The following is a 22,080-nucleotide window of genomic DNA, read 5'->3' on the forward strand; positions in this document are numbered from 1 at the left end:
GTGCATTACAGTATTAGAGTACTTACATGACTGTTCTATTAAAGTATTTTGATCTTGGATAACCTGCCCACATACAATAATCATGGAGCAAAACCTCCAAGTTTAAACTCTTGGCCTATACTAACTTTGAGCGCAATCTTCTTACAATGAGAGCAAAATGGCAAATCACAGTTTTATCTGAAATACACTTATTATTTCCTTTCCAATTGATACTGGTCAGATTGAGTCGAAGGATGTTTTTCAAGGTAGTTTTAGGTATGTGTTTTATTAGGATTTTTGTGATCCCTATTATTAACCCAATATATTGCATGGTTCAAGATAATCATAACATTCAATTTTTGTATCCCTTTTACAAACATGTACAATGTTGTAAGCATATCCTTGGCTTCTTCGTGTTGAACATTGCCGGAATTTGCCTGCGGTGTTTGTTTGCATTAACAAGTTGTCCTGCCTGCAATGGCGGAAGAGCCGGGAAGGTTGAACCTCTCCCACGGTGGCTGTGTTGCAATACTGGCAAGGTATGTTTACATATTGTTTAAAGTGCCCTTGTCATGACCTTGGTAATAATTGCAGGCAATGCGTAGGTGGTTTGTGGCGATATGGAAACCAGCCTTTAGCCAAAGGTAAAGGCAACAGGGCAAAATAACACAGTGAACTGAGAACTATATGGGACATTGCAAGATGATACACATACATGTACTATTCATAGCATAAACTTTGTGTTCATTTTACTACACTTGACACTGAATCTATCTAGCTTGCAATTATTACTTGAATGAAAATGAGATTTCTTCATTCCAAAATGGATTAGGTCCAGTAGCAACAGACGTTTTCTGCATATTGTCTCCAAGAGATACTTCAATAAAGGGACAAACATTTTCCTACAAATATGCAAACATGTAACATACACAGACAAACTGTTGTGTTTGGTATTAAACAGTGTGTAACAGGTAGAACATAGCAGAATTGACTATTTAGTTTGCCAGCAATTAATTAATACTTGGAACATGTATTTACAGAGTTGGGGTAGTTACTTCAGAAAAGTAACTAGTTACTTTCATCCTATGTAACTTAGTTACAGTTACTTCTTATAAGGTAACTAAGTACTCTAGTTACTAGTTACTTTCGTAGTATAAATTATGCCTTGTTTTTTGTAGCATGAATTTTGCTCAGATATGCATCATTAAAGGATGCAATACATATGTGCACTTAAAATAACAATTCTGTGGCTATTTCAGGTGAGTTTTAATTATTGCAACGTCTGTTACTCAAGCTGAATCATAGAGAGCAGTACACAGAATCTGTCTACTTAATGTGGCTGTAGCATATATGGCACAAAAATAGAAGGGTTCTTGCTTTAAAGCATAATTACCTATATTTACAATGTAATTACAGTAACTAGTTACTATTTGCAACTAAGTTACTTTTCAGACAATTACAAGTTACTAGTTACAAAGCATGTAACTAGTTATATTACCAGTTATTTAAAAAGTAACTAGTTACGTAACTTAGTTACAACAGTAACTAGTTACCCCCAACTCTGTGTATTTAGTTGTACATTATGAACACTACTATTTCCTTTTGATGTGGTATTAGCACAGTTGATAATAATAAACCAGAGAAGTTTGCAAACAAGTACAAGTAGTTAATATTAATGAAACCACTGAAATAAGGATCTAAGGGGCATGAGAGCAAGTTTTGAAGTAATTGGTCTACTCAAAAAAGGACAGAGTAAAGTACTGCAATTTCCAGCACACCAGTTTCATTTTAAAACATTACTGTACTTATTAATTATACATGCAATTAAGCATGCAAATCATAGGTGGTGGAGGGTTGAAGCCACTCCTCAGTCTGCTGAGGGGACTAAGCCTCAGAATGATAACTTGCCAAAATTATCCTAGGGGTTGAAAACTGTGATAAAGATTAATATACTCTAATAGGATGCTCAAATACCCTAATAGAGCAGTCAAGGCCTTCACAAAAATGTTTCTGGGGTCAGATTTTCCAGGCTACAGCTTCTGGGGGGCTGCACCCCCCCCCCCCCCCCCAAACCCCCTTCTGCCAGAGATTCTATACTCTGGTCAGCCCCCTCACATCAACTAATTCTCTGCAAACATCGCATGGCTTGTATAATATATACATACAGCCCGTATGGTTCTCTATTAGGATTATGACAGGCCTTTATTTAATAGCATGATTGTTTTATCAGAATAATTTGTAAGTTTCTAATGCCTCTGAGTATTGTGACTTACTGTATGCACTGTAGTAGAGAACAGATACAGGTTGATACAACTTGCATTTTACATGTAACCAACCTCTACATTATCATCCAATAATTGACTACTAGAAGTAGATAGTGGATGGCTGTGTCTACATTGTACATATGCAATAACCACAAAGTACGTACAGTAGGTAATTATATTTACTGATTTATCTACACTGTAGTACACAAACCTGCACTATACCACACACAATGTTTACATACCTTACAAAATCTGAACGACGAGTTGGTAAATTGTGTGCTCTAACCACACGAATATATAAAGTAGCTCCTTCTACATGATCATTCTATTTTAATAACACGTACTGTTAAACATCTAGTTCACAGGCCAGGGTTGAAACCAAGTGCTGGCACTCCACTAGTGTATTAAGTAAAGCAGTACCGTAAGTCTACATACAAGCAGCAAAACATGTTTCCATTTGTGTATACCTACAAACTTCACTACACCTACTGATAAATTAGTTATATGCCTATAGACAGCATCACACATTCCAAACAACTGACAAAAGAAGCTGGCCTGCTGGAATACTAGACTATCTCATAATGTACATGTACATTAACACTTGATAGGTGGGCACATGTAAGCATGCCGACAGCAATGGACATGGCTTTGTGCATACTGTACCTACAGAATGCAACACACCTATGATAAATGGACATGGCCTCGTGTATGCGATAAGTGGATGTGGCTTACAAACAAGCTTGGCTACTGCAGGACTAGACCATGATGCACCAATATACTTTCACATAGTCAAACTACTGTACAGTAATTATTTATTTCACATGTGGCCCAATCCGGGATATTCTGTAAAGTGGGTCAGACCCAGAAGACCTGTGACCCAGTTAACTCAGATGGTTTCAACCCGGTAAGTAAATGCATGATTAATATACAGTACCTCGAAATAATTGCATTACATATAACCATCAAACTTACATACAGGCATATATTTGCAGTTAACATACACAATAAAACACTGAGAGTACTACCCTGTATACACATTATTAATTGACAGTGTATAACATACAAAAACTGGGTAGCTGTTGTCACTGCAATAGATTATAGATTATTAATACTGCTATACTTTCAGTGGTGAAATATTGTGTATACTAGTAGTTAATTGACAAATTATTCATTACTATTTACTCATAACAGAATTGTTAAAAAAAAGATTTGCATATAATGTATACACACATGATGAATCATTACCTGTGATATAATGTTTCTCTTCGGTTGATGGATGGGTTTTAGTGGCCTCCTCGGTGACAAAAATTGAGTTATACTGTGCTGTATCCAGCTAAAGAATGATCAGTAAAAATTATTTCATTGCTGGTAATTAAGTCTCATATACTTAGCATACATTATTCACACTATACTATGTGTATTGTATGCTACAGAGTGGACTTTGGTCCAGTTTTATATGAATAATTTTATTGTACTAAACCCTACAATGGTACATTCAACAAATGGACTTCGTGGTTTTGTCATTGTCTTTTGTGAAGTCCTATTTTATATACAGGTATAAGCTGTAACCAAAACAATTACATAGTATCTTGCAGTCCCCCCCCCCAAATCCTATTGCAGTTGTAGGCAAATCACAGAAGTGTTTGATAGCAAATGATTTGCATAATTATGTATATGATAATACATGTACGTACCTTATATTAGGAATTAAATCAAAATGTACAACATCTGAGAGATTAGGCTGCTGAGCTAATCGGCGTATTTGAGATGACACCCTTTTCTCCAACTACAAAATAAATGCAGAAGATATATACAGTACAAATGTATAGCCATATGATTAAAACAGCACAGTAGGACCTTTGTAAATCTAAACACTAAACAATAAAGTGACTGTTTTATTAGAGCATTTTATAAGCAGTGTTGTACGTTCATTTAGAGCGTATGGTCTCTGTTAGACTGTATTACATGTAAAAGTATATAGGACAAGCTAAATTGGTACACAGGTGTTCTGGTAATAAAAGTTTCACGGTAATCAGCTTAAAAAATCACCTCTGCAAAAGTTTTTATTCTTCTTTGCTTCCTAGCTTCTCTAAATCCTTCATCACTGCTTGGAAAGTCATCTTGTGGTATTGGTTGTTCATCATTAACAGCCTACACAATGAGCACAGTCAGTCGACAACCATAAATATTAAATTAATAGATCAGGTGCAACAGCTTATACAGTGCACAAAGAAGTATAGCAGTTGGCCTGTGTCTACAGGTAATGCACAGTCTACCAGAACATGTTAAAGTACGTAGGTACCACAATAGCACAATGACAGTAATTCTCACTTTCCACATTTCTCTTGTAACGCCTTCATCATATAGTGGAACAGATTTGTTTTTGAAATAATGATGCTGTCAGAAGAATAATATCATGTTTATTTTATATATATATACGAGCTAGAAAAAATTATAAGACAACATTTAAACACCACGTACAGTGGAACCACAGTTATCCAAACCTTTGGGACCACATGATGTTCAGACAATTGAAGTTATTTGTGTGCAATATATCACACTAAAATAACAAACCATGCATTAAATTTTATTCATATCATTGTACTGAATGATAGTAGCAGCTATTGTGTGTCTCAATACTATTTATTTTACCAGCATGCCACAGTGTTTTCTCTCCATATCACAACCAAAAGTATGATGCTTGTTGTCATACTTGTGTTCTGAAAACTGGCACAACATATAATACAAATGACTACTTTACTGAGTATCATAACACATGTAGATGCTCTAGATCATGCAGTAAGTTCCGAAACTCTTAGCATAAGCTGACGATTCTGTCTGTTATGTACTGTATGTGTTACATGTTAGCTGTAACACAGGGCACTCAGGTTAAAGCTTGATAGGTATGCCTTTAGCTCTTGGGCCATCGACTGTCAGGCATGCATATCAGGCAAAAAGTTATGAGCTTGAACAACTGGTACTGTATATGGATAACTGATGTATACTGTATGTAGGTATGCAATGTAGTACAGTGCTATGCAATGTAGCACAGTGCTATACAACTGTACATAGGAAAGTTAGTTATTATTCACAGTACATGTACATGTAGATCTCTTTGTCTATAAAAACATAGTTGGCTAATCACTTCTGTATTTCCAAATAAATAGTCTCTTTCCTTTATATATGTATATCTGTATGTGAACATACTTCATACACTGTACTTCTTGCAAAAATGCTAAGTGGTTTTCCCATACTGAGCTTTCAAGTTCAAAATATGACAACAACAATTACGTACCTCCTGCTGTCTCTTAGTGATTGTTCGGTACCGTTTAGCACCATTGAATTGGCCATCAGATACAAAACATAATAAACTATGTAGCTCATTTAATCTAAAAAACTCTTCATCTACTTCTGCAACACCCTAAAACACAGGTAAGATAGTATAATGGCCACTAAATATATGCATATAATTCAAAGCCACATATTATGATCACAATATCTTACTACATACCTTTGCAACTTCTAGCAGGGCTGCATTTCTTGGATCATTTGGATCAAGTTTAGACTCACCTATACAATAGTGTACACACTGTAGGTATGTTATTTAACTACACGTGAGTAATGCTTCACAAATTACCAATAAATGTAAGAATTTCTGAACAATTTAAGAGATTGGTATTTACATTAATCACTAATAAAACTGATTTAAGCAATTAGTTATTTGTACATATATGTGACTAATACCATGTGCTTAATATATACATGTACGTGCACTTAACAACCAGACTTTACACTATTTTTTTAAACTTATATAACATGTTTAATAACGTACGTAGCCAGACTTTTAGGTAATCAGTATCTGCATTGCCTGGTTCTCCTAATATTGGCTGAGCTTCAGGAGCAGCTATACTAAAGTAAGCAAGTAAACAATTATATAACTCCACAATAAATAACTTTGTGGTGCTTAAATTGTCAAGTTCGTATAGAAAAAATTTCTGACTATTGCAGCAATCTTTGTGTTTGCCATAGATAAATGCCCCAATCAAAAGTGATTTTGTAAAGAATAGTAAGTAGTACCATTGACTCTCACAGCATGGAAAGCCTATAAAGTGAATAATGAACGCTTATTAGCTAGTTTTTATTTCCTGAATATATATGGTTCAGTAACTGACTGTAAAGTCACCAGTATTTTAAAAATTGTTAATTTAAAATGAATATGCAATAAAAAGTAGTGAAACAAGAGTTAAATGATGGCGTTATAGTATATCTCAGTGGGAAAGTCCCTACTTTGGCACATTAGTTACAGGGGTGTATTCGTTCAATGCCAAAGTAGGGACTTCCAATTGAGCTGTGCTGTAACATCTCTTGCTTCACTGCCTACTTCATTTAAAAATATATTTTAAATTAACAATTTTAAAAATACTAGTTTGTTTAGTTTTTTTGTTGTGGCACAGCTAGCTACACCTGTACAATATAACTTGTATTATTCCACTTGTATTTTCCACATCTATAGGTATGGGAAAGGCAGATATCATCACTTATAAACATTTTGCCCATTTGCTCAGTGAGAAGTGGAGTTCCCCATATTGTGGTTATGGGCAGGCTTCGCTGTAGTTTGAGGATCTCCTTGCTGCACTCTTCAGTAAGGAGTATCAGGGATCGCATTCTAAGCATCCCTGTGTGCCTAGAGCCGTCGACCTTGCTGTTGCTGAGGGGTACCTGTCCCCTTTAGAACAACACTATACTAATTTTATATTGTGCTTGCTTCTTTTTCTTATAATAATAACTATGTCTTGTAACTTGTAACTGTTTCATCATACATGACCATTGTACAGTATTAGAGTGACTGTTGTATTAGTGTATATCTTCATGACTGTTGTATTAGAGTGACTGTTGCATTAGAGTATATCTAGAGTCAGCCAAGGGTGTGCAGCTAGTTAGACCAGTAAGGAGTGAGGTGATCTTGTTAGCTAGATTGTTAAGAGGTCGGGTCATAGTACTCTTTCGCGATTATCTTTATTTGGGGGCGTGGTCGCAAACCTATCGCGAACTGGGTAGTTGCAGATATCTAGCAAGTGTAACTCTTACAGTAGTGCTGGGACTGAAGCGCTTCTGAAACCCAGCTCTGAAATAATTCTGTAGCATCTAAATATGCTGCTGAAAGAAAGCGTTGATACGGAAAATTAACACCTCGATATGGTTTCGTTGAATGAAGAAGACAAGCAGCCTGAATGAAGATACAAGAAAAGACAAAGGGCGCAGAGAGCCTATACTCATCGGAACCCCAAAAGGCACACCCCACTGGTGAATTTGTTATTGTGGCGTAAATGGTGGCTGTGCACTGCTTTGTTTGGCCTCTAGCCTTGCAACTGTGGTCAGGCAGTGAGGAAGTGAGGCAGTCAGTGAGACTAAAATTCGAGTTTTGTTGCTTTTTAAAAATTCTATATCTGGCCACCTGTAAGTGTTTCGTTATATTTAATGCTGTAGTATGTATTATATGGAATAGTGCTATTCCATAAAGGTGATTTTCATTGCATAAAAGTTCTCTAGGGTGATTTTTGAAGGGGGAATTTTGGGCGGCATGTGAAAGTTTTACTGCAATCCCTACTTAAATGGTACTACCATACCGTTTGATTTAACACATTAAGCTGTGTAGTGTAACAACAGTACATACCTATTTATTAGTGGTAGAGCAATACTACCAATGGAATTGGAATAGTTTCCACTACCGTAATTAATCCAGAATATTTTACAAGTTATAGTTCCAGAAGTGAGACAGCCAGATTCACCACCTAAAAAGTAGAAGTACATATACAGTATGTACATATAACAAATGTAGGAAAAACTATAAGTTAATGCCAAATGAATTAAAAATATAAAATTTAAATCTTTAGATATTACAAATCCTGTATATAGTTTTTCCCATACACATATTACACAGAGGAAATGCCTAAACCCTTATAATTAACTAGTAATGTTCATCACTGTACCATCCATACAACCCATAAACACATTACAATTTCACCTTCTCATATTGCCAATGGATTTCATACAGAATTTTCTCATGATTTTAATTGATGGGTAACTCAAGACTTTGTGCATATACGTATGTATAAATTTGGATACAAGTACTACGGTTACAGTAAAATTATTTGGTAAATAGTCATATATGTACCCTACACTAACAAGACATTGCCATAAAGCACTTCTGACAACAGCATACCTGCATTATGATAATTCCATGATGGACATAAAATCTAATCAAAAACAGCCAAACTGTAAAAGAAGGTGCGGCTCCTAAAAGGCCATGGTGAAAAAAGATGTGAAATCCAAGTGGTAGGTTAATGGTAAAAATTTTAATAACGACAATTCATGTGAATTTGTGTTTCGGCACCAAATTCACCTGAATTGTTGTTATTAAAATTTTTACCATTAACCTACCATCACAGACATTTCTTGGCCACCACCATGGATTTCACATCTTTTTTCACCATGGCCTTTTAGGGGCCGCACCTTATTTACAGCTTGGCTGTTTTTGATTAGATATCACTTCTTTTTGTACTTGTACTGTATACCACAAAGCTGGCCATAGGCCGGCTTTGAGGCTTTTTTAACCTATCTTTTTTCTTTACCACAATAAAAAGACAAAGCAGATTTTTTAATACCTCAACTGTTTTTGATTTTTATCAGTAATTATACAAATTATATCATATATTTATTACATGTCTATTATTCCCTACTGGATAACTTTTTCGCAGCTGATCTCTCTACTAAGGGACTTGAAATGTAGCTGAACTCTCTACAGGGTGATTTGCTTGTAGCCGAACTCTACACAGGATTCTCTCTAGAGGGTGAATTATTTCTAGCTGATCTCTTTACAGGGTGATTTGTTTGTAGCTGAACTCTCTACAGCATGATTTGTTTCTGCTGATCTCTCTACAGTGTGATTTGTTTGTAGTTGAACTCTCTGCAAGGTGATTTGCTTGTAGCTGAACTCTCTACACGGTGATTTGCTTGTAGCTGAATTCTCTACAGGATGAATTGTTTCTAGCTGAACTCTCTGGGTTCTTTGTAGCTGAACTCTCTACAAGGTGACTTCTTCTTAGCTGATCTCTTTATAGGGTGGCCTGATCTCTCTGCAGGGTGACTTTAATCTTGCCGAACTCTCTACAGGGTGATTTGTTTGTATCAAAACTATCTACAGGATTTTTTTTATACCTGAACTTTCTACAGGGTGATTTGTTTGTAGCTGAACTCTCTACAGGGTGATCTGACCTCTCTACAGGGGGTGATTTGTTTGTAACTGATGTCTCTACAGGTAGATTTGTTTGTAAGTGAACTCTCTACTAGGTGATTTGTTTGTAGCTGATTTCTCTACAGGGTAATTTGTTTGTAGCTGAACTCTCTACAGGGTGATTTTTTTTTTTGTAGCTGAATTCTCTACACAGTGGTTTGTTTGTACAGTAGTTGATCTCTCTACAGGGTGATTTTTTTTTGTAGCTGAACTCTTTACAGGGTGATTTGTTTGTAGCTGATCTCTCTACGGTCGGTGATTTGTTTGTAACTGAAACCAGGTTGATTTGTTTGTAGCTGAAGTCTCTACAAGGTGTTTTGTTTGTTGACTTGTATAGCTGAACACTCTACAGGGTGATTTGTTTGTAGCTGAAATCTCTTGTTTCAAACTGATCTCACTGTAGGGTAACTTGTTTGTACAAACAAATCACCCTATATAGAATTCAGCTACAAAAAAATCACTCTGTAGAGAGTTCAGCTACAAAGAAACCATCCTATACAGAGTTCAGCTACCTGAACTTTCTACAGGGTGATTTGTTTATAGCTGAATGCTCTGCAGGGTGATTTGTTTGTAGTTGATCTTTCTACAGGGTTTCTTTGCAGCTGAGATCTCTACAGGGTGACTTCTTCTAGCTGAGCTCTCTCTTGTTTCTAACTGATCTCTCTACAGAGTACCTTGTTTGTATAGCTGAACTCTTTACAGGATAGCTTTTTGGTTGCTGAACTCTCTACACGGTGACTTGTTTGTAGCAAACTTCTCTACAGAGTGACTTGTTTGTAGCTGATTTGTCTTCAGAGTGACTTATTTGTAGCTGAATATTGTATAAACTATAAGTGACTTGTCTGTAGCTGAACTCTCTACAGGGTTACTTGTTTGCAGCTGATCCCTATAGGGTAACTTGTTTGTATAGATGAATTCTCTACAGGGTAGTTTCTTTGTAGCTGAACTCTCTCCACAGTGACTTGCTTGTAGTTAAATTCTCTAGAGAGTGTAGCCGAACTTTCTATAGGGTGACTTGCTTCTTGCTGAACTGTCCATAAGATTAACTGTTTACAACTGAACTCCCTACAGAATAACTTACAATGTAATAGAATTCTATAATGGAGTAAATAAATCAGCTGAATGCTCTATTAGGGTGACTGTTCTATTAGAGTATATCGATCTCGCATTTGCTACACAGAGTTGGCTTTCGAATCATAACGCAGTGGTTTGTACTCCGATTCTTCTATACTACTGCAAGGACTTTCTATGAAGATTATTCCAGCTATACACCAATTATCAGCTCATTGCTCTAAGCGGTTTGCCTCAATAGGCATAAAAACTAATACTTTTTTATTCATAAAAATTGATCGCGTAATTGTGACACAGGTTGGGTTTTGTATCATATCTCCATGGTCTTTATCTCGATTCCTTTCAAACCACCAAAACGCACTCCTACGATGGTTACTCCATCTACATAGCAATTTTCAACTCATTCCATGAAGTGGTTTACTCTGTAGGCGTGACAACAAATCGATCTTGTTTTACGCGAATAATCGGTCATAAATCCTCAACCATTCATCGGATTTGCACCAAATTTAATACTAAGACTCACCTTTGGACTCCCTTTCTGTGTGCCAAATTTCAAGACAATTGGAGTACGCATTTGCGTTTTATAGCAATTTTTTCAAGTGTGCAAAAACAATGGAAAAGAAGAAAAAAAGCCAAGAAAAAACTGAAACTTTGGCTGCTTGTAACTCGGAAATGGCTGGAGCAATTTCCTTCAAATTTGGAATGTAGACTCCCCTGGCTGGCGGGCAACTCTGTAGCAAATTTGGTTCCAATCGAATAAGGGATCACTGAGATACAATGGTATGAAATGATGTTTCTTTCTTCCTGTCGATATACTGTACCCAGTGTGGCGTGCTGGCTTCTTGGGCCGCACGATGGCTTGATATCTTACAAAATGTATGTTACTGTATGGTAATATACTGCACTTTTAAACCAAAACAGCTGAGCTATACAAAAGCCTACAAAACAATGCTGGATGGTGAAAACCGCCTTTTTATGACAAGCAAACATCACTTGCACCCATTTTACCCAATTCATCTTAAGTCTTGGTAACTAGTAGCATAATACCAAACACAGTTTTAAAAACAGAAACCTTTCAATGAATCTATAAACATAACCCAGACATACAAAATAGCCAAGTCTATGTGACAACTTGTAGGTGGGAATGGGATGAGATTTACTTACTACTAAAACATGTTACATGCTCTTCACACTAACCACTTCCTATACTGTTGTACACTGGTGGAACTGAAATGATTGAAGTAAATTCAAATTGTTCTGTCTTTTCATTTGATATCGTACAACTTGGTCCAGGTACAGGAAGGAAAACTTCTGAAATGGTTGTAGATTTGATGACCCCACTTTCCAACACCTACGTACATGAAACAAGAAACTTGTAGTGAAAATCTATAGCAATTTCGTATGCATCTTGATCAGTACTTTATAACACTACATACAGTACTTTAATGAATAACAATATACGCAAATTAGGTACTTGGTTTATTAATAAAACTGATTGCTACTAGTTCTTTTAAAAAATATACAAAAAATGTAGTAGAGATCTAAGTGATAAAAACTAGAATGATGGTATTGCAACATAGCTCCGTGGGAAAATCCCCTGCATTGGGCACAAGTTGCACAATTACTTTGTTTTATGCCAAGGGGATTTTGTCACAGAACTATATCTTGCATGGATAATCTTGTTTCACTATTTTATATTACTTAGATCCCTACACCTGTACTTCATTTAAAATATATATATATATGTTTATAGTACATGCAAGAGTAAATAATAGTAGGGAGGGAGAGTATCCAACATTCAATAGGCCTGTGTTAAATGAGCGCGTAGAGCAACCCAGATATCACCGTACTTTTCGTATTTTCTCAATGTGTTAAAGTGTGCAAATATTTAGCTGACTGCATGGATCCGATATTTACGTTATTGGTACTATGCAAGGCATACACTGTACTTGTATCACATGTCTACTCCGATATGCGTATCCAATAGCCTCTTGAGTAGTGCAGACGAGAAAAGAAAGGCCGTCTCGAGAAGAGCGAAGAGAAGAGGTATCAGCGTGTCCATGAAGATTGCTGGGAGCCTTGCTTTCAACCAACATCGTCAGTAGAAGCATCTCAATAAATGCTTGCCGTGATGTGGAGGAAGAAATACCTGTCCAAGAATCGAGTGCGTCTTCAATTGAAACGAGTCACTGTGCTGTCGAAGAACTGACCGAATTTTGAAGCGGTTCTTCCAGAGTTGCAGTTCTCCGGTGGATAGCTACACGCTCAACAACAAACAGATACTCACTGTTACCCAGTGAGACACGTGCAGACGTCAAGACTTGATATCAATTCTGTGTATCAATTACTTGTGGCGGCCTCGTAAAGGCTCTTTTACTCTTTGATTTTGTTAACATGTCTGACCAAGAAGCCATTCGTTCTACGCGCTCATTTTACACATACCTATTGAGCGTTGGATACTCTCCCTCCCTACTATTATTAACTCTTGGTACATGTATACACGCGTTGAGCTGGATCCTCAAAAACATTTAATAACTCATAGATGCAATTACACACAATTTTGAAATTTGGCTCATACAATACTGCTTGGCCTGCTAAAAATATTTTGAAATCTTTTCGTTCAAATGTCTGACATAATATTTATGGCTAATCAAAATTTTCACCATACATTACCTATGGAAAACCATAAAAGTGCAGTGTCAATTACAGCCCTTTCCCAAACTTGTTATGGAGCCAAGTCGTACTTGTCTGTTGTTGACGCCTTTGCTGTTACCACTAATCATCTGGTTGGCTGAAATGTTAAGTCTGTTGAGAAAAAATCCACTTTTAATTTTTAGCTGTTTTTCAGGATCCAGCTCAACTTGTACATACTATAGTCTTTTGTTATATCAAACATTGCTGCTGTAACTTGTATTAGGGTGACTGCCTTATTAGAGCATCTCAATTGGTGACTGCTTTATGAGAGTATCTCGATTAAGCGCTATTTAAGAGGTTTGGTAGTACAGTAGCATGTCTTGTTTTTCACCATGCTACCAATAAGATATAATGATCAGTCGCTATAAGTACAGTTAGATCATTAAGGGACATGTCCTCAATCGTCACTGGTTCAGCTGGTCATATTGGGCAGGTACAGTGTCTACCAACTGTCTACTAGAGTTGCAACGATAACAGTATTTGGGTGTATTGATACAGGGGTATATTGTCTCCAAGATACAGAGATACATCACACAATACAAAGTGGAATATAAACATAGGTGTTTGTTACTTTTTGGGCAATAACAAGACCCCTTTTCTTTTCCAAAATGCTAAACAATTATTTAAGTGTAAAAAACAGCATCTACAACATACAATAATTTGATTCATGAGAATGTCAGTTATTAAAATGTAGTACGGTCATGATACACGATATATCATTATAACCTAATTTCGTACTGATACATATCATGACCTCAATGTATGATGAATACGCAATACATACTAGTTAAAGCATCGCTGCACGTATAATATGGAAATAAAAGTACAAGGGCATGGGAGACTAATACATGCTATAATAGGCTCGAGACCATGCCTGAGTACTTTTATTTTCATATTGTAGCAGTGCTTTAACTTTAAAGTGCTGTCTTGTCATCTTGTTTGGAGCATTCATTTCATGAACTCGTACCGCATCAGTTTTCAGTCATCAGACAATTTGTAAGTGTCTTTGTAGTAAAGGGTGTGGTAGTAAATAGTATCTTTTAGGCTACTTTTGGCAATTAGAAATGTTACACACATGATCTTGTTGTTTTTTTGTAAATACCTGCATGAGCACTACTTTAATTAATTTGTGGCGTCTAATACAGAAGGTACTGATATGGAAAATTAACCCTTTTGTTCCGTACCAGCATGCATGATTGAAGAGTAAAGGAAAGCAGACGAAAGACACTTGCCGGAACTCCAAAAGGCACATGCCTTCAGTGAGTTTGTTAATGTGGCATAATATGGTGGTCATACGATCTGTGTCATTTAGCCTCTAGCCTTTCAACTGTCATCAGGCACTGTAGTACGTACAATGCATGCTTACCTGTATCCTCCTTTGTGTCCCATTTACCTTTGTTGACAGTGCAAGGTGTCTAATATCGCATGATGGCTTCCCTACATTTGCAACGGAGAATTGTGTGAGTTTTCTGTTGTGATTGGTTTGATTGCAGAGGTCCTTCTTGTAGTGTTCTTTGTTTGTAATGCTGTGTAATGGCTGAACAAAGCTGAAAATGAGGTGTATACAGCTCAAGCCACTTAGCTATTTCATATGTGATAGTTACTAGCGGACATTTAATTCCTAATTCAGTACATACCCATAACTGAATTAGGGATTTATAATGTCCACTAGTACATATGTGTAGGTGACCTCCCTTGTTCCACTTATTCACTACTCTTTATTTCTTTGATCACTTAATTCTTAAATTTTTTTTTGTACTTTTAATAATACTGTAAAGTACTGTATGCATGCATCTAACCTGTAGTGTAATAATCTCAGGAATATATGTTAATTTGATTTCAAATGGTTCTCCATAAACTACAGAGAAATCAGTTTTCTCCAACATCCTATAATGTACACCAAAATGTTACAATTGATGCAGTGCATTAGAGCAAAAAGTGGAGTCTGCATCAGAACTAAAAGTAAACAAGCTAGTTTTGTAAATACATCTGTTCACATAAACCGCAAGTGGAGAAGTTTGAAAGCTCAAAATACTGTATGTACTGTACCTAAATTTCTTGTGTGACAAAATATAGCATTCAGCAAGAATTTCAAGGATGGATTGAAAATTCAGTTCCTAAACTATTAAATTCATTTTGTAGATAAACAATTGATGCCTGCTTTATATAAGTCATTTACACTAATGTGAGATCAACTTCATGATTTTTATGAACAACAACTCTCTCTTGATTAAGTACCTTTCCTTTGTCTCAGACACAACTGTATCATTAATAAGAAGCCTGATCTTGTATTTTAACTTGGATAATTCTTCAAGTCGATGGTGCTCTTCTCTAAAAAATTAAGATACAGGCTATATTAGTACTTTAGTAATAGCATAGTATCTTCCAATTACACAAACATTATACATGACCACTGCAGCAAAACACTGCATACTGTAGTTCGCTCCTACCATTACTGAATTTCTTTTTATTGCCCCAGTACCAATAATCTAAAGGTTCAAGAAATGGGTTACCAAAGTTTCAGATAGGAAAAACAATATTCTAAATCAAGAGATGGCTATGGAAGTGTATTTTCAGTTTGGATCTTTTATGATTATATACAGTAAGTACTGTAAGAATCATATACCTTCTATACCACACTGCACCTTAGATACAGTAATTTAATTCCACTAGTTAATGGAGGTGACACTGGTTGCATTGATCATGTACAATCGAAATTTCTACTTGGTCATTGAGCTAAGCAGAGATTTTGATAAAGGCCCATCTGGCTTTAGTTTGTTTAACTACTTCCCCATCTTTGTAGCTAGGTTCCAAATACATCCAACCACCAAACATGGTGTTTAATTTGGCCAGAATCCAAACAGTCTGAAAATTGAACGGTTTTTCCAGCCCTTCTAGGTAGTCTACTGTAACTATTTCACTTAGATCAGAATATATTATTACATGATTTTTTTTTAGGGTCTAAGACCTATGGTAGCTACGTATGTCGTAATTTGTATGTGTTCGCCTTCCAGTATACATGTACCAGAGGAGTTTGGACATGATATAAGCGCTTCTGAAATTTATTACTGTTAATTGCATATTTCTAATATGTGACGAGGAGTAAGTGATAGAAGAAATGTCTAGCAATATCCACACCACATTACCTTGTGCTTCTTAAACTGAACAGCAAATTCTTATTGCAAGACGGGTGTGCGAGTTTCTAATTCTCTTTTCAATTGTCTGTGAGGCCAAGCTAGCGGTGTCCGCTCTTCTTTTTCATTACCCCGGGAGACTTTGTTAGCATGCACATTGCTTTCTTCGACAATTATTGTGCTAAAATACACGTACATAAGGCGTCCCTATAGAATTACACATGGATTCCACCCAGCAAATGCTTACACACGCAATCCCCGTAGATTTCAAGAACGATTTACGTGCCTGGAGTAGTGGGGTTGAATAGGGTTGACCGGCTGAATAGAATAAACTTGAAGTGCACTCTCGAATGGTATTTGTGAAAACTTTCGTGAATGCTTGGTTAAACTTTCAATACAAAATGTATGCGCTCACGTATGAGTGTCCAACCTCCTCTGATGATATATGTACAGTGTACAACTAGTAGAAAATAAATAATTGAACTTCATTTTATACTTTCCACCTTGATTACCATTTCTAAGATGTAATCATTGACACTTGTATACCTGATAAATTACAAAAACTCATTTTCAAAATGCAAGTTATTCAAATTTCCCAATGATATAGAGAAATTTCATTTGGACAATACATTCAATGTGTTACATTTTTGAAAGAAGAGAGGTAGTGGCAAAGTTGTCTCACTCATTTAACAGATCTCTCACACAATTAATCCTACCACTGCAGCTCAGATGCTCTTGAAGATATGCATACAGCAATCTAGCTACACCACGATGGTGCACTGGTTCACCTTTACTTGTATTACATATTTTGTATGCTTATGCCTACTCTGCTAATTCCAGCATAGAAAATCCCCCATAGGACTCGGTAGGCTACTTTTCTTCCTCCTATACTGTACCAAGTCCTATGGGACCTTTTTATGCTGGGTTCATAGAATACGAATAGAGCATACAAGACAACTATTTGTACAAGTGCCCATAGTGGTGTAGTAGAAACTAGATTGCTGTGTGCACATTTACAAGATCAGAAACAGTAAAATATTTAGGTAATTTTATTTACAAAATATATTCTTAATACCTTTTTAGGCTAATTTTAAGCAGCTGGAGTTGTTACTTAGGAATATTTTCAAACAAAAAATGTTTGTAACACTTTTGCGGGCACAGCTGAAGTGGAGGAAAAAGCATACTGTAATGTAGAAAATTCATCCAAGTAAAAAAAAATCCCGTAATTTGACCAAAGCAATCAAGAAGTGTTCCCAATCTATGGTAGTTATGAAGTTAGCTTGTGCTTACTGTACCTTGAACACTCAGTTGTTATAATACAGTACTTTAGTTTGGGTATTAGTCTTGATTCCCCTAAACAAAAGAACAAGCATCACATTATATACATTCAGCATCTAAAGACAAGGGTAGGCTTCCAAAGATAACTGAGCACTGAACATTAAAATTGCTTAAATATTATGCATACATTATGTATTTTGCTATGTACAGTACCAAAGGAATAGTAACCAATTTTGAAGATAAATACATATAGTATTTTTATGGTCGTACTCATACACAAAAAGTAAACACCTGGTTTCCATTTGTTTTGCTTGTAATAAGTTGTGATTTGTTCCCTGGCAGCTCTCTCATTAAAATCTACAAAACAGTTACAAATTAAACTTCTAATTAGTATATTGTACACATACTACAACCATGTGTAAACCCCAGGTCACAATTATAAACATTATTATGAATGGTAGTACTTAACAGTAGGGTTCATGTAGTTACCTTCATAGCACTTGCCAGCACTGGTTAAACCCAAACACACCGTTCAAAGTAAAGCTGTCATGCCCGCTAGCAGCCTTTCAGTTGCAGTGCTGCTAAACAGCTGGTACAACATATACGGTACGTACCGCTCAAATGCAACATTGTCTCACAAGAGTGTGAGCACTTAAAATACTTCCTATACAAAGGGCATGGCACCAATTTTACATGTTAGTATTCATCCCGTCTTGTTTGGAATGAATACTTGTGAGCAAAATGGATGCCACACCCTTTAATTAGCTTTTTAATTTCTCGCATACTCACAAGACGACATTGCATTTGTGAGTGGTACTGTATGTACACAACTATACTGTAACAACAGGACAGGTAAAATGCAGTCATTAACACATAAAAATATGCTCACAAACGTTTAATTTTTATTTACAAGGTAAAAGAATTTTACAAAACTACTGTAATTACAATGTACATGCATGTGCACATACATGTATGAGTCTGGCATCAGCAAAAATCGACTACTTTAGCAAATATTTCATAATATGTAAATATTAATCCCATCCAAAAACAGCTTATAGCTGTAAAAAAAGTGCACGTCCAAGTTAACTACGATAAAAAGTAATGATATCATAATGCAGCCATGTGCAAGGTGTGCAAGTTGTAAAATTAATCTAATCCAAAACAGCCAAGCTGTAAAAAAAAGTGCGGCCCTGAGAAAGGCTATGGCAAAACAAAGATGTGAAATCCAAGGTGGCAGCCAAGAAATGACTGTGATGATAGGTTAATGGTAAAAATTTTAATAACGACAATTCAGGTGAAATTTGTGCCGCTTGAGAAAATCTATGGCGAAAAAAGATGCGAAATCAAAGATGGCAGCCAAGAAATGGCTGCCACCTTGGATTTCACATTTTTTTTGCCATAGCCTTTCTCAGGGTCGCACTCTTTTTTTACAGCTTGGCTGTTTTGGATTAGATTTCACTTCTTTTTGTATTTGTATACCCTAAAGCCGGCCTATGGCCGGCTTTGGGGCTTTTTTAACCTATCTTTTTTTCTTTACCACAGGAAGAAGAAAAAGATGAAGAATATTTAACTATTTCTGATTTTATCAGTAAATGTACAAATTATATATCATACATATATTTATTACATATCAATTATTCCCTACAGATAACTTGTTTGCAGCTGATCTCTCCACTGGGTGACTTGAAATGTAGCCGATCTTTATACAGGGTAACTTGTTTACACAGTAGCTGAACTCTCTACAGGACGACTTGTTTGTAGCTGAACTCTCTACATGTTGGTTTCTTTGTAGCTGGATTCTCTTCTGGGTGGTTTGTTCGCAGCTGAACTCTCTACATGGTGGTTTCTTTGTAGCTGAACTCTCTACAAGGTAACTCCTTCTAGCTGATCTCTCTACAGGGTGACTTTTTGTAGCTGAACTATCTGCAGGGTGATTTGCTTGTAGTTAAACTATCTACAAGGTGATCCTTCTACATGTACATGTACAGTGTAGCTGATTTCTCTACAGGATGAATTGTTTCTAGCTGAACTCTGGATGACTTGTTTCTAGCTGATCTCTCTACAGGGTGATTTGTTTCTAGCTGAACTCTCTAAAGGTGACTTGTTTGCAGCTGAACTCTTTACATGATGGTTTCTTTGTAGCTGAACTCTCTACAAGGTGATCTCTTCGGGCTGATCTCTCTACAGGGTGATTTGTTTGTAGCCGAACTCTCTACACAGTGATTTATTTGCAGCTGAACTCTTTACATGATGGTTCCTTTGTAGCTAAACTCTCTACAAGGTGGCTTCTTCTAGCTGATCTCTCTACAGTGTGATTTGTTTGTAGCAGAACTCTTTGCAGGGTGATTAGTTTGTAGCTGAACTCTCTACAAGGTGACATTTTTTAGCTGAGTTCACTCTTGTTTCTAGCTGATCTCTCTAAAGAGTAACTTGTTATAATTAATAAAGCTGAACTCTTTACAGGGTGGATTTTGGTTGTTAAACTCTCTGCATGAAGACTTCTTTGTAGCACAATTCTCTACAGAGTGAATTGTTTGTAGCTGAACTCTCTACAGGATGCATGACTGGTTGATAGCTGAACTCTCTTCAGTGTGACTTGTAATAATTATACAGCAATATAATTATTTGTACCTGAACTCTCTACAGGGTGACTTTCTTGTAGCTGAACTGTCTACAATCTTAACTGGTTGCTGCTGAACTCCCTACAGTATAACTTGCAATGTAATAGTAAGTCATGAACTAGCTGAATGCTGTATTAGAGTGAATGTTTTATTAGAGTATCTCGATCTCGCATTTGCTACACGGAGTTGGCTTTGGAATCATAACTCAGTGGTTTGTACTCCGATTCTTCTGTACTACTGCAAGGACTTTCTCTGATGACTGTTCCAACTACATTCCCATTTTCAGCTCACTGCTCTATGCGGTTTGCCTGGTAGGCATGAAAACCATTGGTATTTTTATTCATGAATCTCGATCGCGCAATTATTACACACCTTCGGTTACATTATCTTCATGATCTTGATTTCGATTGCTTTCAAACCACCAAAAGGCACTCCTACAATAGTTGATCTATCCACAAAACGATTTTCAACTCATTCCATGAAGCGATTTACCCTGTAGGCGTGACAACAAATCGATCTTGTTTTACGCAAATAATTGGTCATAAATCCTTAACCGTTCATCGGATTTGCACCAAATTTGTTAATAGGATTCGCCTTTGGACTGCCTCTCTGTGTGCCAAATTTCAAGGTGATCGGAGTACGTATTTGCATTTTATAGCAATTTTTGCAAGTGTGCAAAAACACGAAGAAGAATAAGAAGAAAAAAAAGAAACAAAGAAAAAAAACTGAAACGTTGACTGCTCATATCTTGGAAATGGCTTAAGCAATTTCCTTCAAATTTGGAATGTGGACTCCCCTAGCTGGCGGGCAACTCTACAGCAAATTTGGTTCCAATCGGATAAGGTATCACCAAGATACAAAGGTGTGAAAATGACATTTTTTTCTTCCTGTCAATATACCCACGGTGTGGCGCGCCAACTTCTTGGGCCGCACGACACACTATCGTGCATCTTGATTAGTGTTGCACCGATATCCAAATTAGCCAATTATTCCCATAACTGATATTAAACAACAGAATTAGCCGATACCGATAACCGATCCGATATTCACTAATAACACTAACATTCATCCTCATCATTATTAAATGGCTCATATTAGTGACATAACCATTGATATACAGCTCATTCTAGGCTAAAATGTAAAGTTAGATGTATACCACAAGTAAAAGTTACTCATGGTAAACAGGTTTTAAGTACATTTTACTACTGCTATACAGTTGAGACAAGTGGCTGGTACTACATAGAAACCTAAAAACCTCAGTTTGTTTATTGTTGGGCATGGCCTAAACCCTGACAGTTTATTATGGGCATGGCTTGTAGTCACCGCTAAACCATTAACACATACTGTAACTTGATTAAAATGTCAAATAGCTTATGTCTAGCCTCCCCCACATCATTATACTACACAGCGCAGTGGAGATTAACATCGGCCTTGATTTAATCAAAACCGATCAATCGGCTAGTAGCCAATAACCGCCGCTAGTAGCCAATATCAGCCCGATGATACCGATTATCGGTGCAAACTAGTCTTGAATTAGCTAATCAGATAATACAATATTATTGTTAAAGTGTTAATGAGAACTATGTTATGCTGATAGTTTTTAAGTCTGTGAACATCTTCATAAATGCCACACAAATTTGATTCTCAATAAAGCAATGTGTATAGATTCTCTGATAGCAACAAATAGTTTGAGTTTGGCCGCCTTTCCTGTATACGGCAATCATACTGTATGAAAAAAGGAAAGG

General features: G+C 36.4%; 1 protein-coding gene across 4 annotated transcripts in view; it reads right to left on the reverse strand.

Moving 5' to 3' along the window:
* The window catches only part of LOC136266006 (coiled-coil and C2 domain-containing protein 2A-like), a 73,927-nt gene that overhangs the window by 15,979 nt on the left and 35,868 nt on the right, over nucleotides 1-22,080 (reverse strand). For all 4 annotated transcript variants that reach the window (XR_010705860.1, XM_066060957.1, XM_066060958.1 and 1 more), the window contains exons 18-33: nucleotides 18,006-18,071; nucleotides 17,732-17,789; nucleotides 15,541-15,633; nucleotides 15,102-15,189; nucleotides 11,806-11,959; nucleotides 7,918-8,035; nucleotides 6,076-6,152; nucleotides 5,755-5,813; nucleotides 5,539-5,664; nucleotides 4,575-4,640; nucleotides 4,293-4,394; nucleotides 3,938-4,029; nucleotides 3,489-3,576; nucleotides 2,486-2,568; nucleotides 2,316-2,370; nucleotides 772-881 (exon numbers count right to left, since the gene is read on the reverse strand). Coding sequence is in view for 3 of the 4 variants with exons in the window: in XM_066060957.1 (XP_065917029.1) it covers nucleotides 772-881; nucleotides 2,316-2,370; nucleotides 2,486-2,568; nucleotides 3,489-3,576; nucleotides 3,938-4,029; nucleotides 4,293-4,394; nucleotides 4,575-4,640; nucleotides 5,539-5,664; nucleotides 5,755-5,813; nucleotides 6,076-6,152; nucleotides 7,918-8,035; nucleotides 11,806-11,959; nucleotides 15,102-15,189; nucleotides 15,541-15,633; nucleotides 17,732-17,789; nucleotides 18,006-18,071 (1,435 nt within the window). In the remaining variant the exon portion in view is untranslated. The remainder of the gene's footprint in view (nucleotides 1-771; nucleotides 882-2,315; nucleotides 2,371-2,485; nucleotides 2,569-3,488; nucleotides 3,577-3,937; nucleotides 4,030-4,292; nucleotides 4,395-4,574; nucleotides 4,641-5,538; nucleotides 5,665-5,754; nucleotides 5,814-6,075; nucleotides 6,153-7,917; nucleotides 8,036-11,805; nucleotides 11,960-15,101; nucleotides 15,190-15,540; nucleotides 15,634-17,731; nucleotides 17,790-18,005; nucleotides 18,072-22,080) is intronic.

The sequence above is a fragment of the Dysidea avara genome, chromosome 9 (assembly GCF_963678975.1).
Source record: "Dysidea avara chromosome 9, odDysAvar1.4, whole genome shotgun sequence".
Classification (NCBI taxonomy): domain Eukaryota; kingdom Metazoa; phylum Porifera; class Demospongiae; order Dictyoceratida; family Dysideidae; genus Dysidea; species Dysidea avara.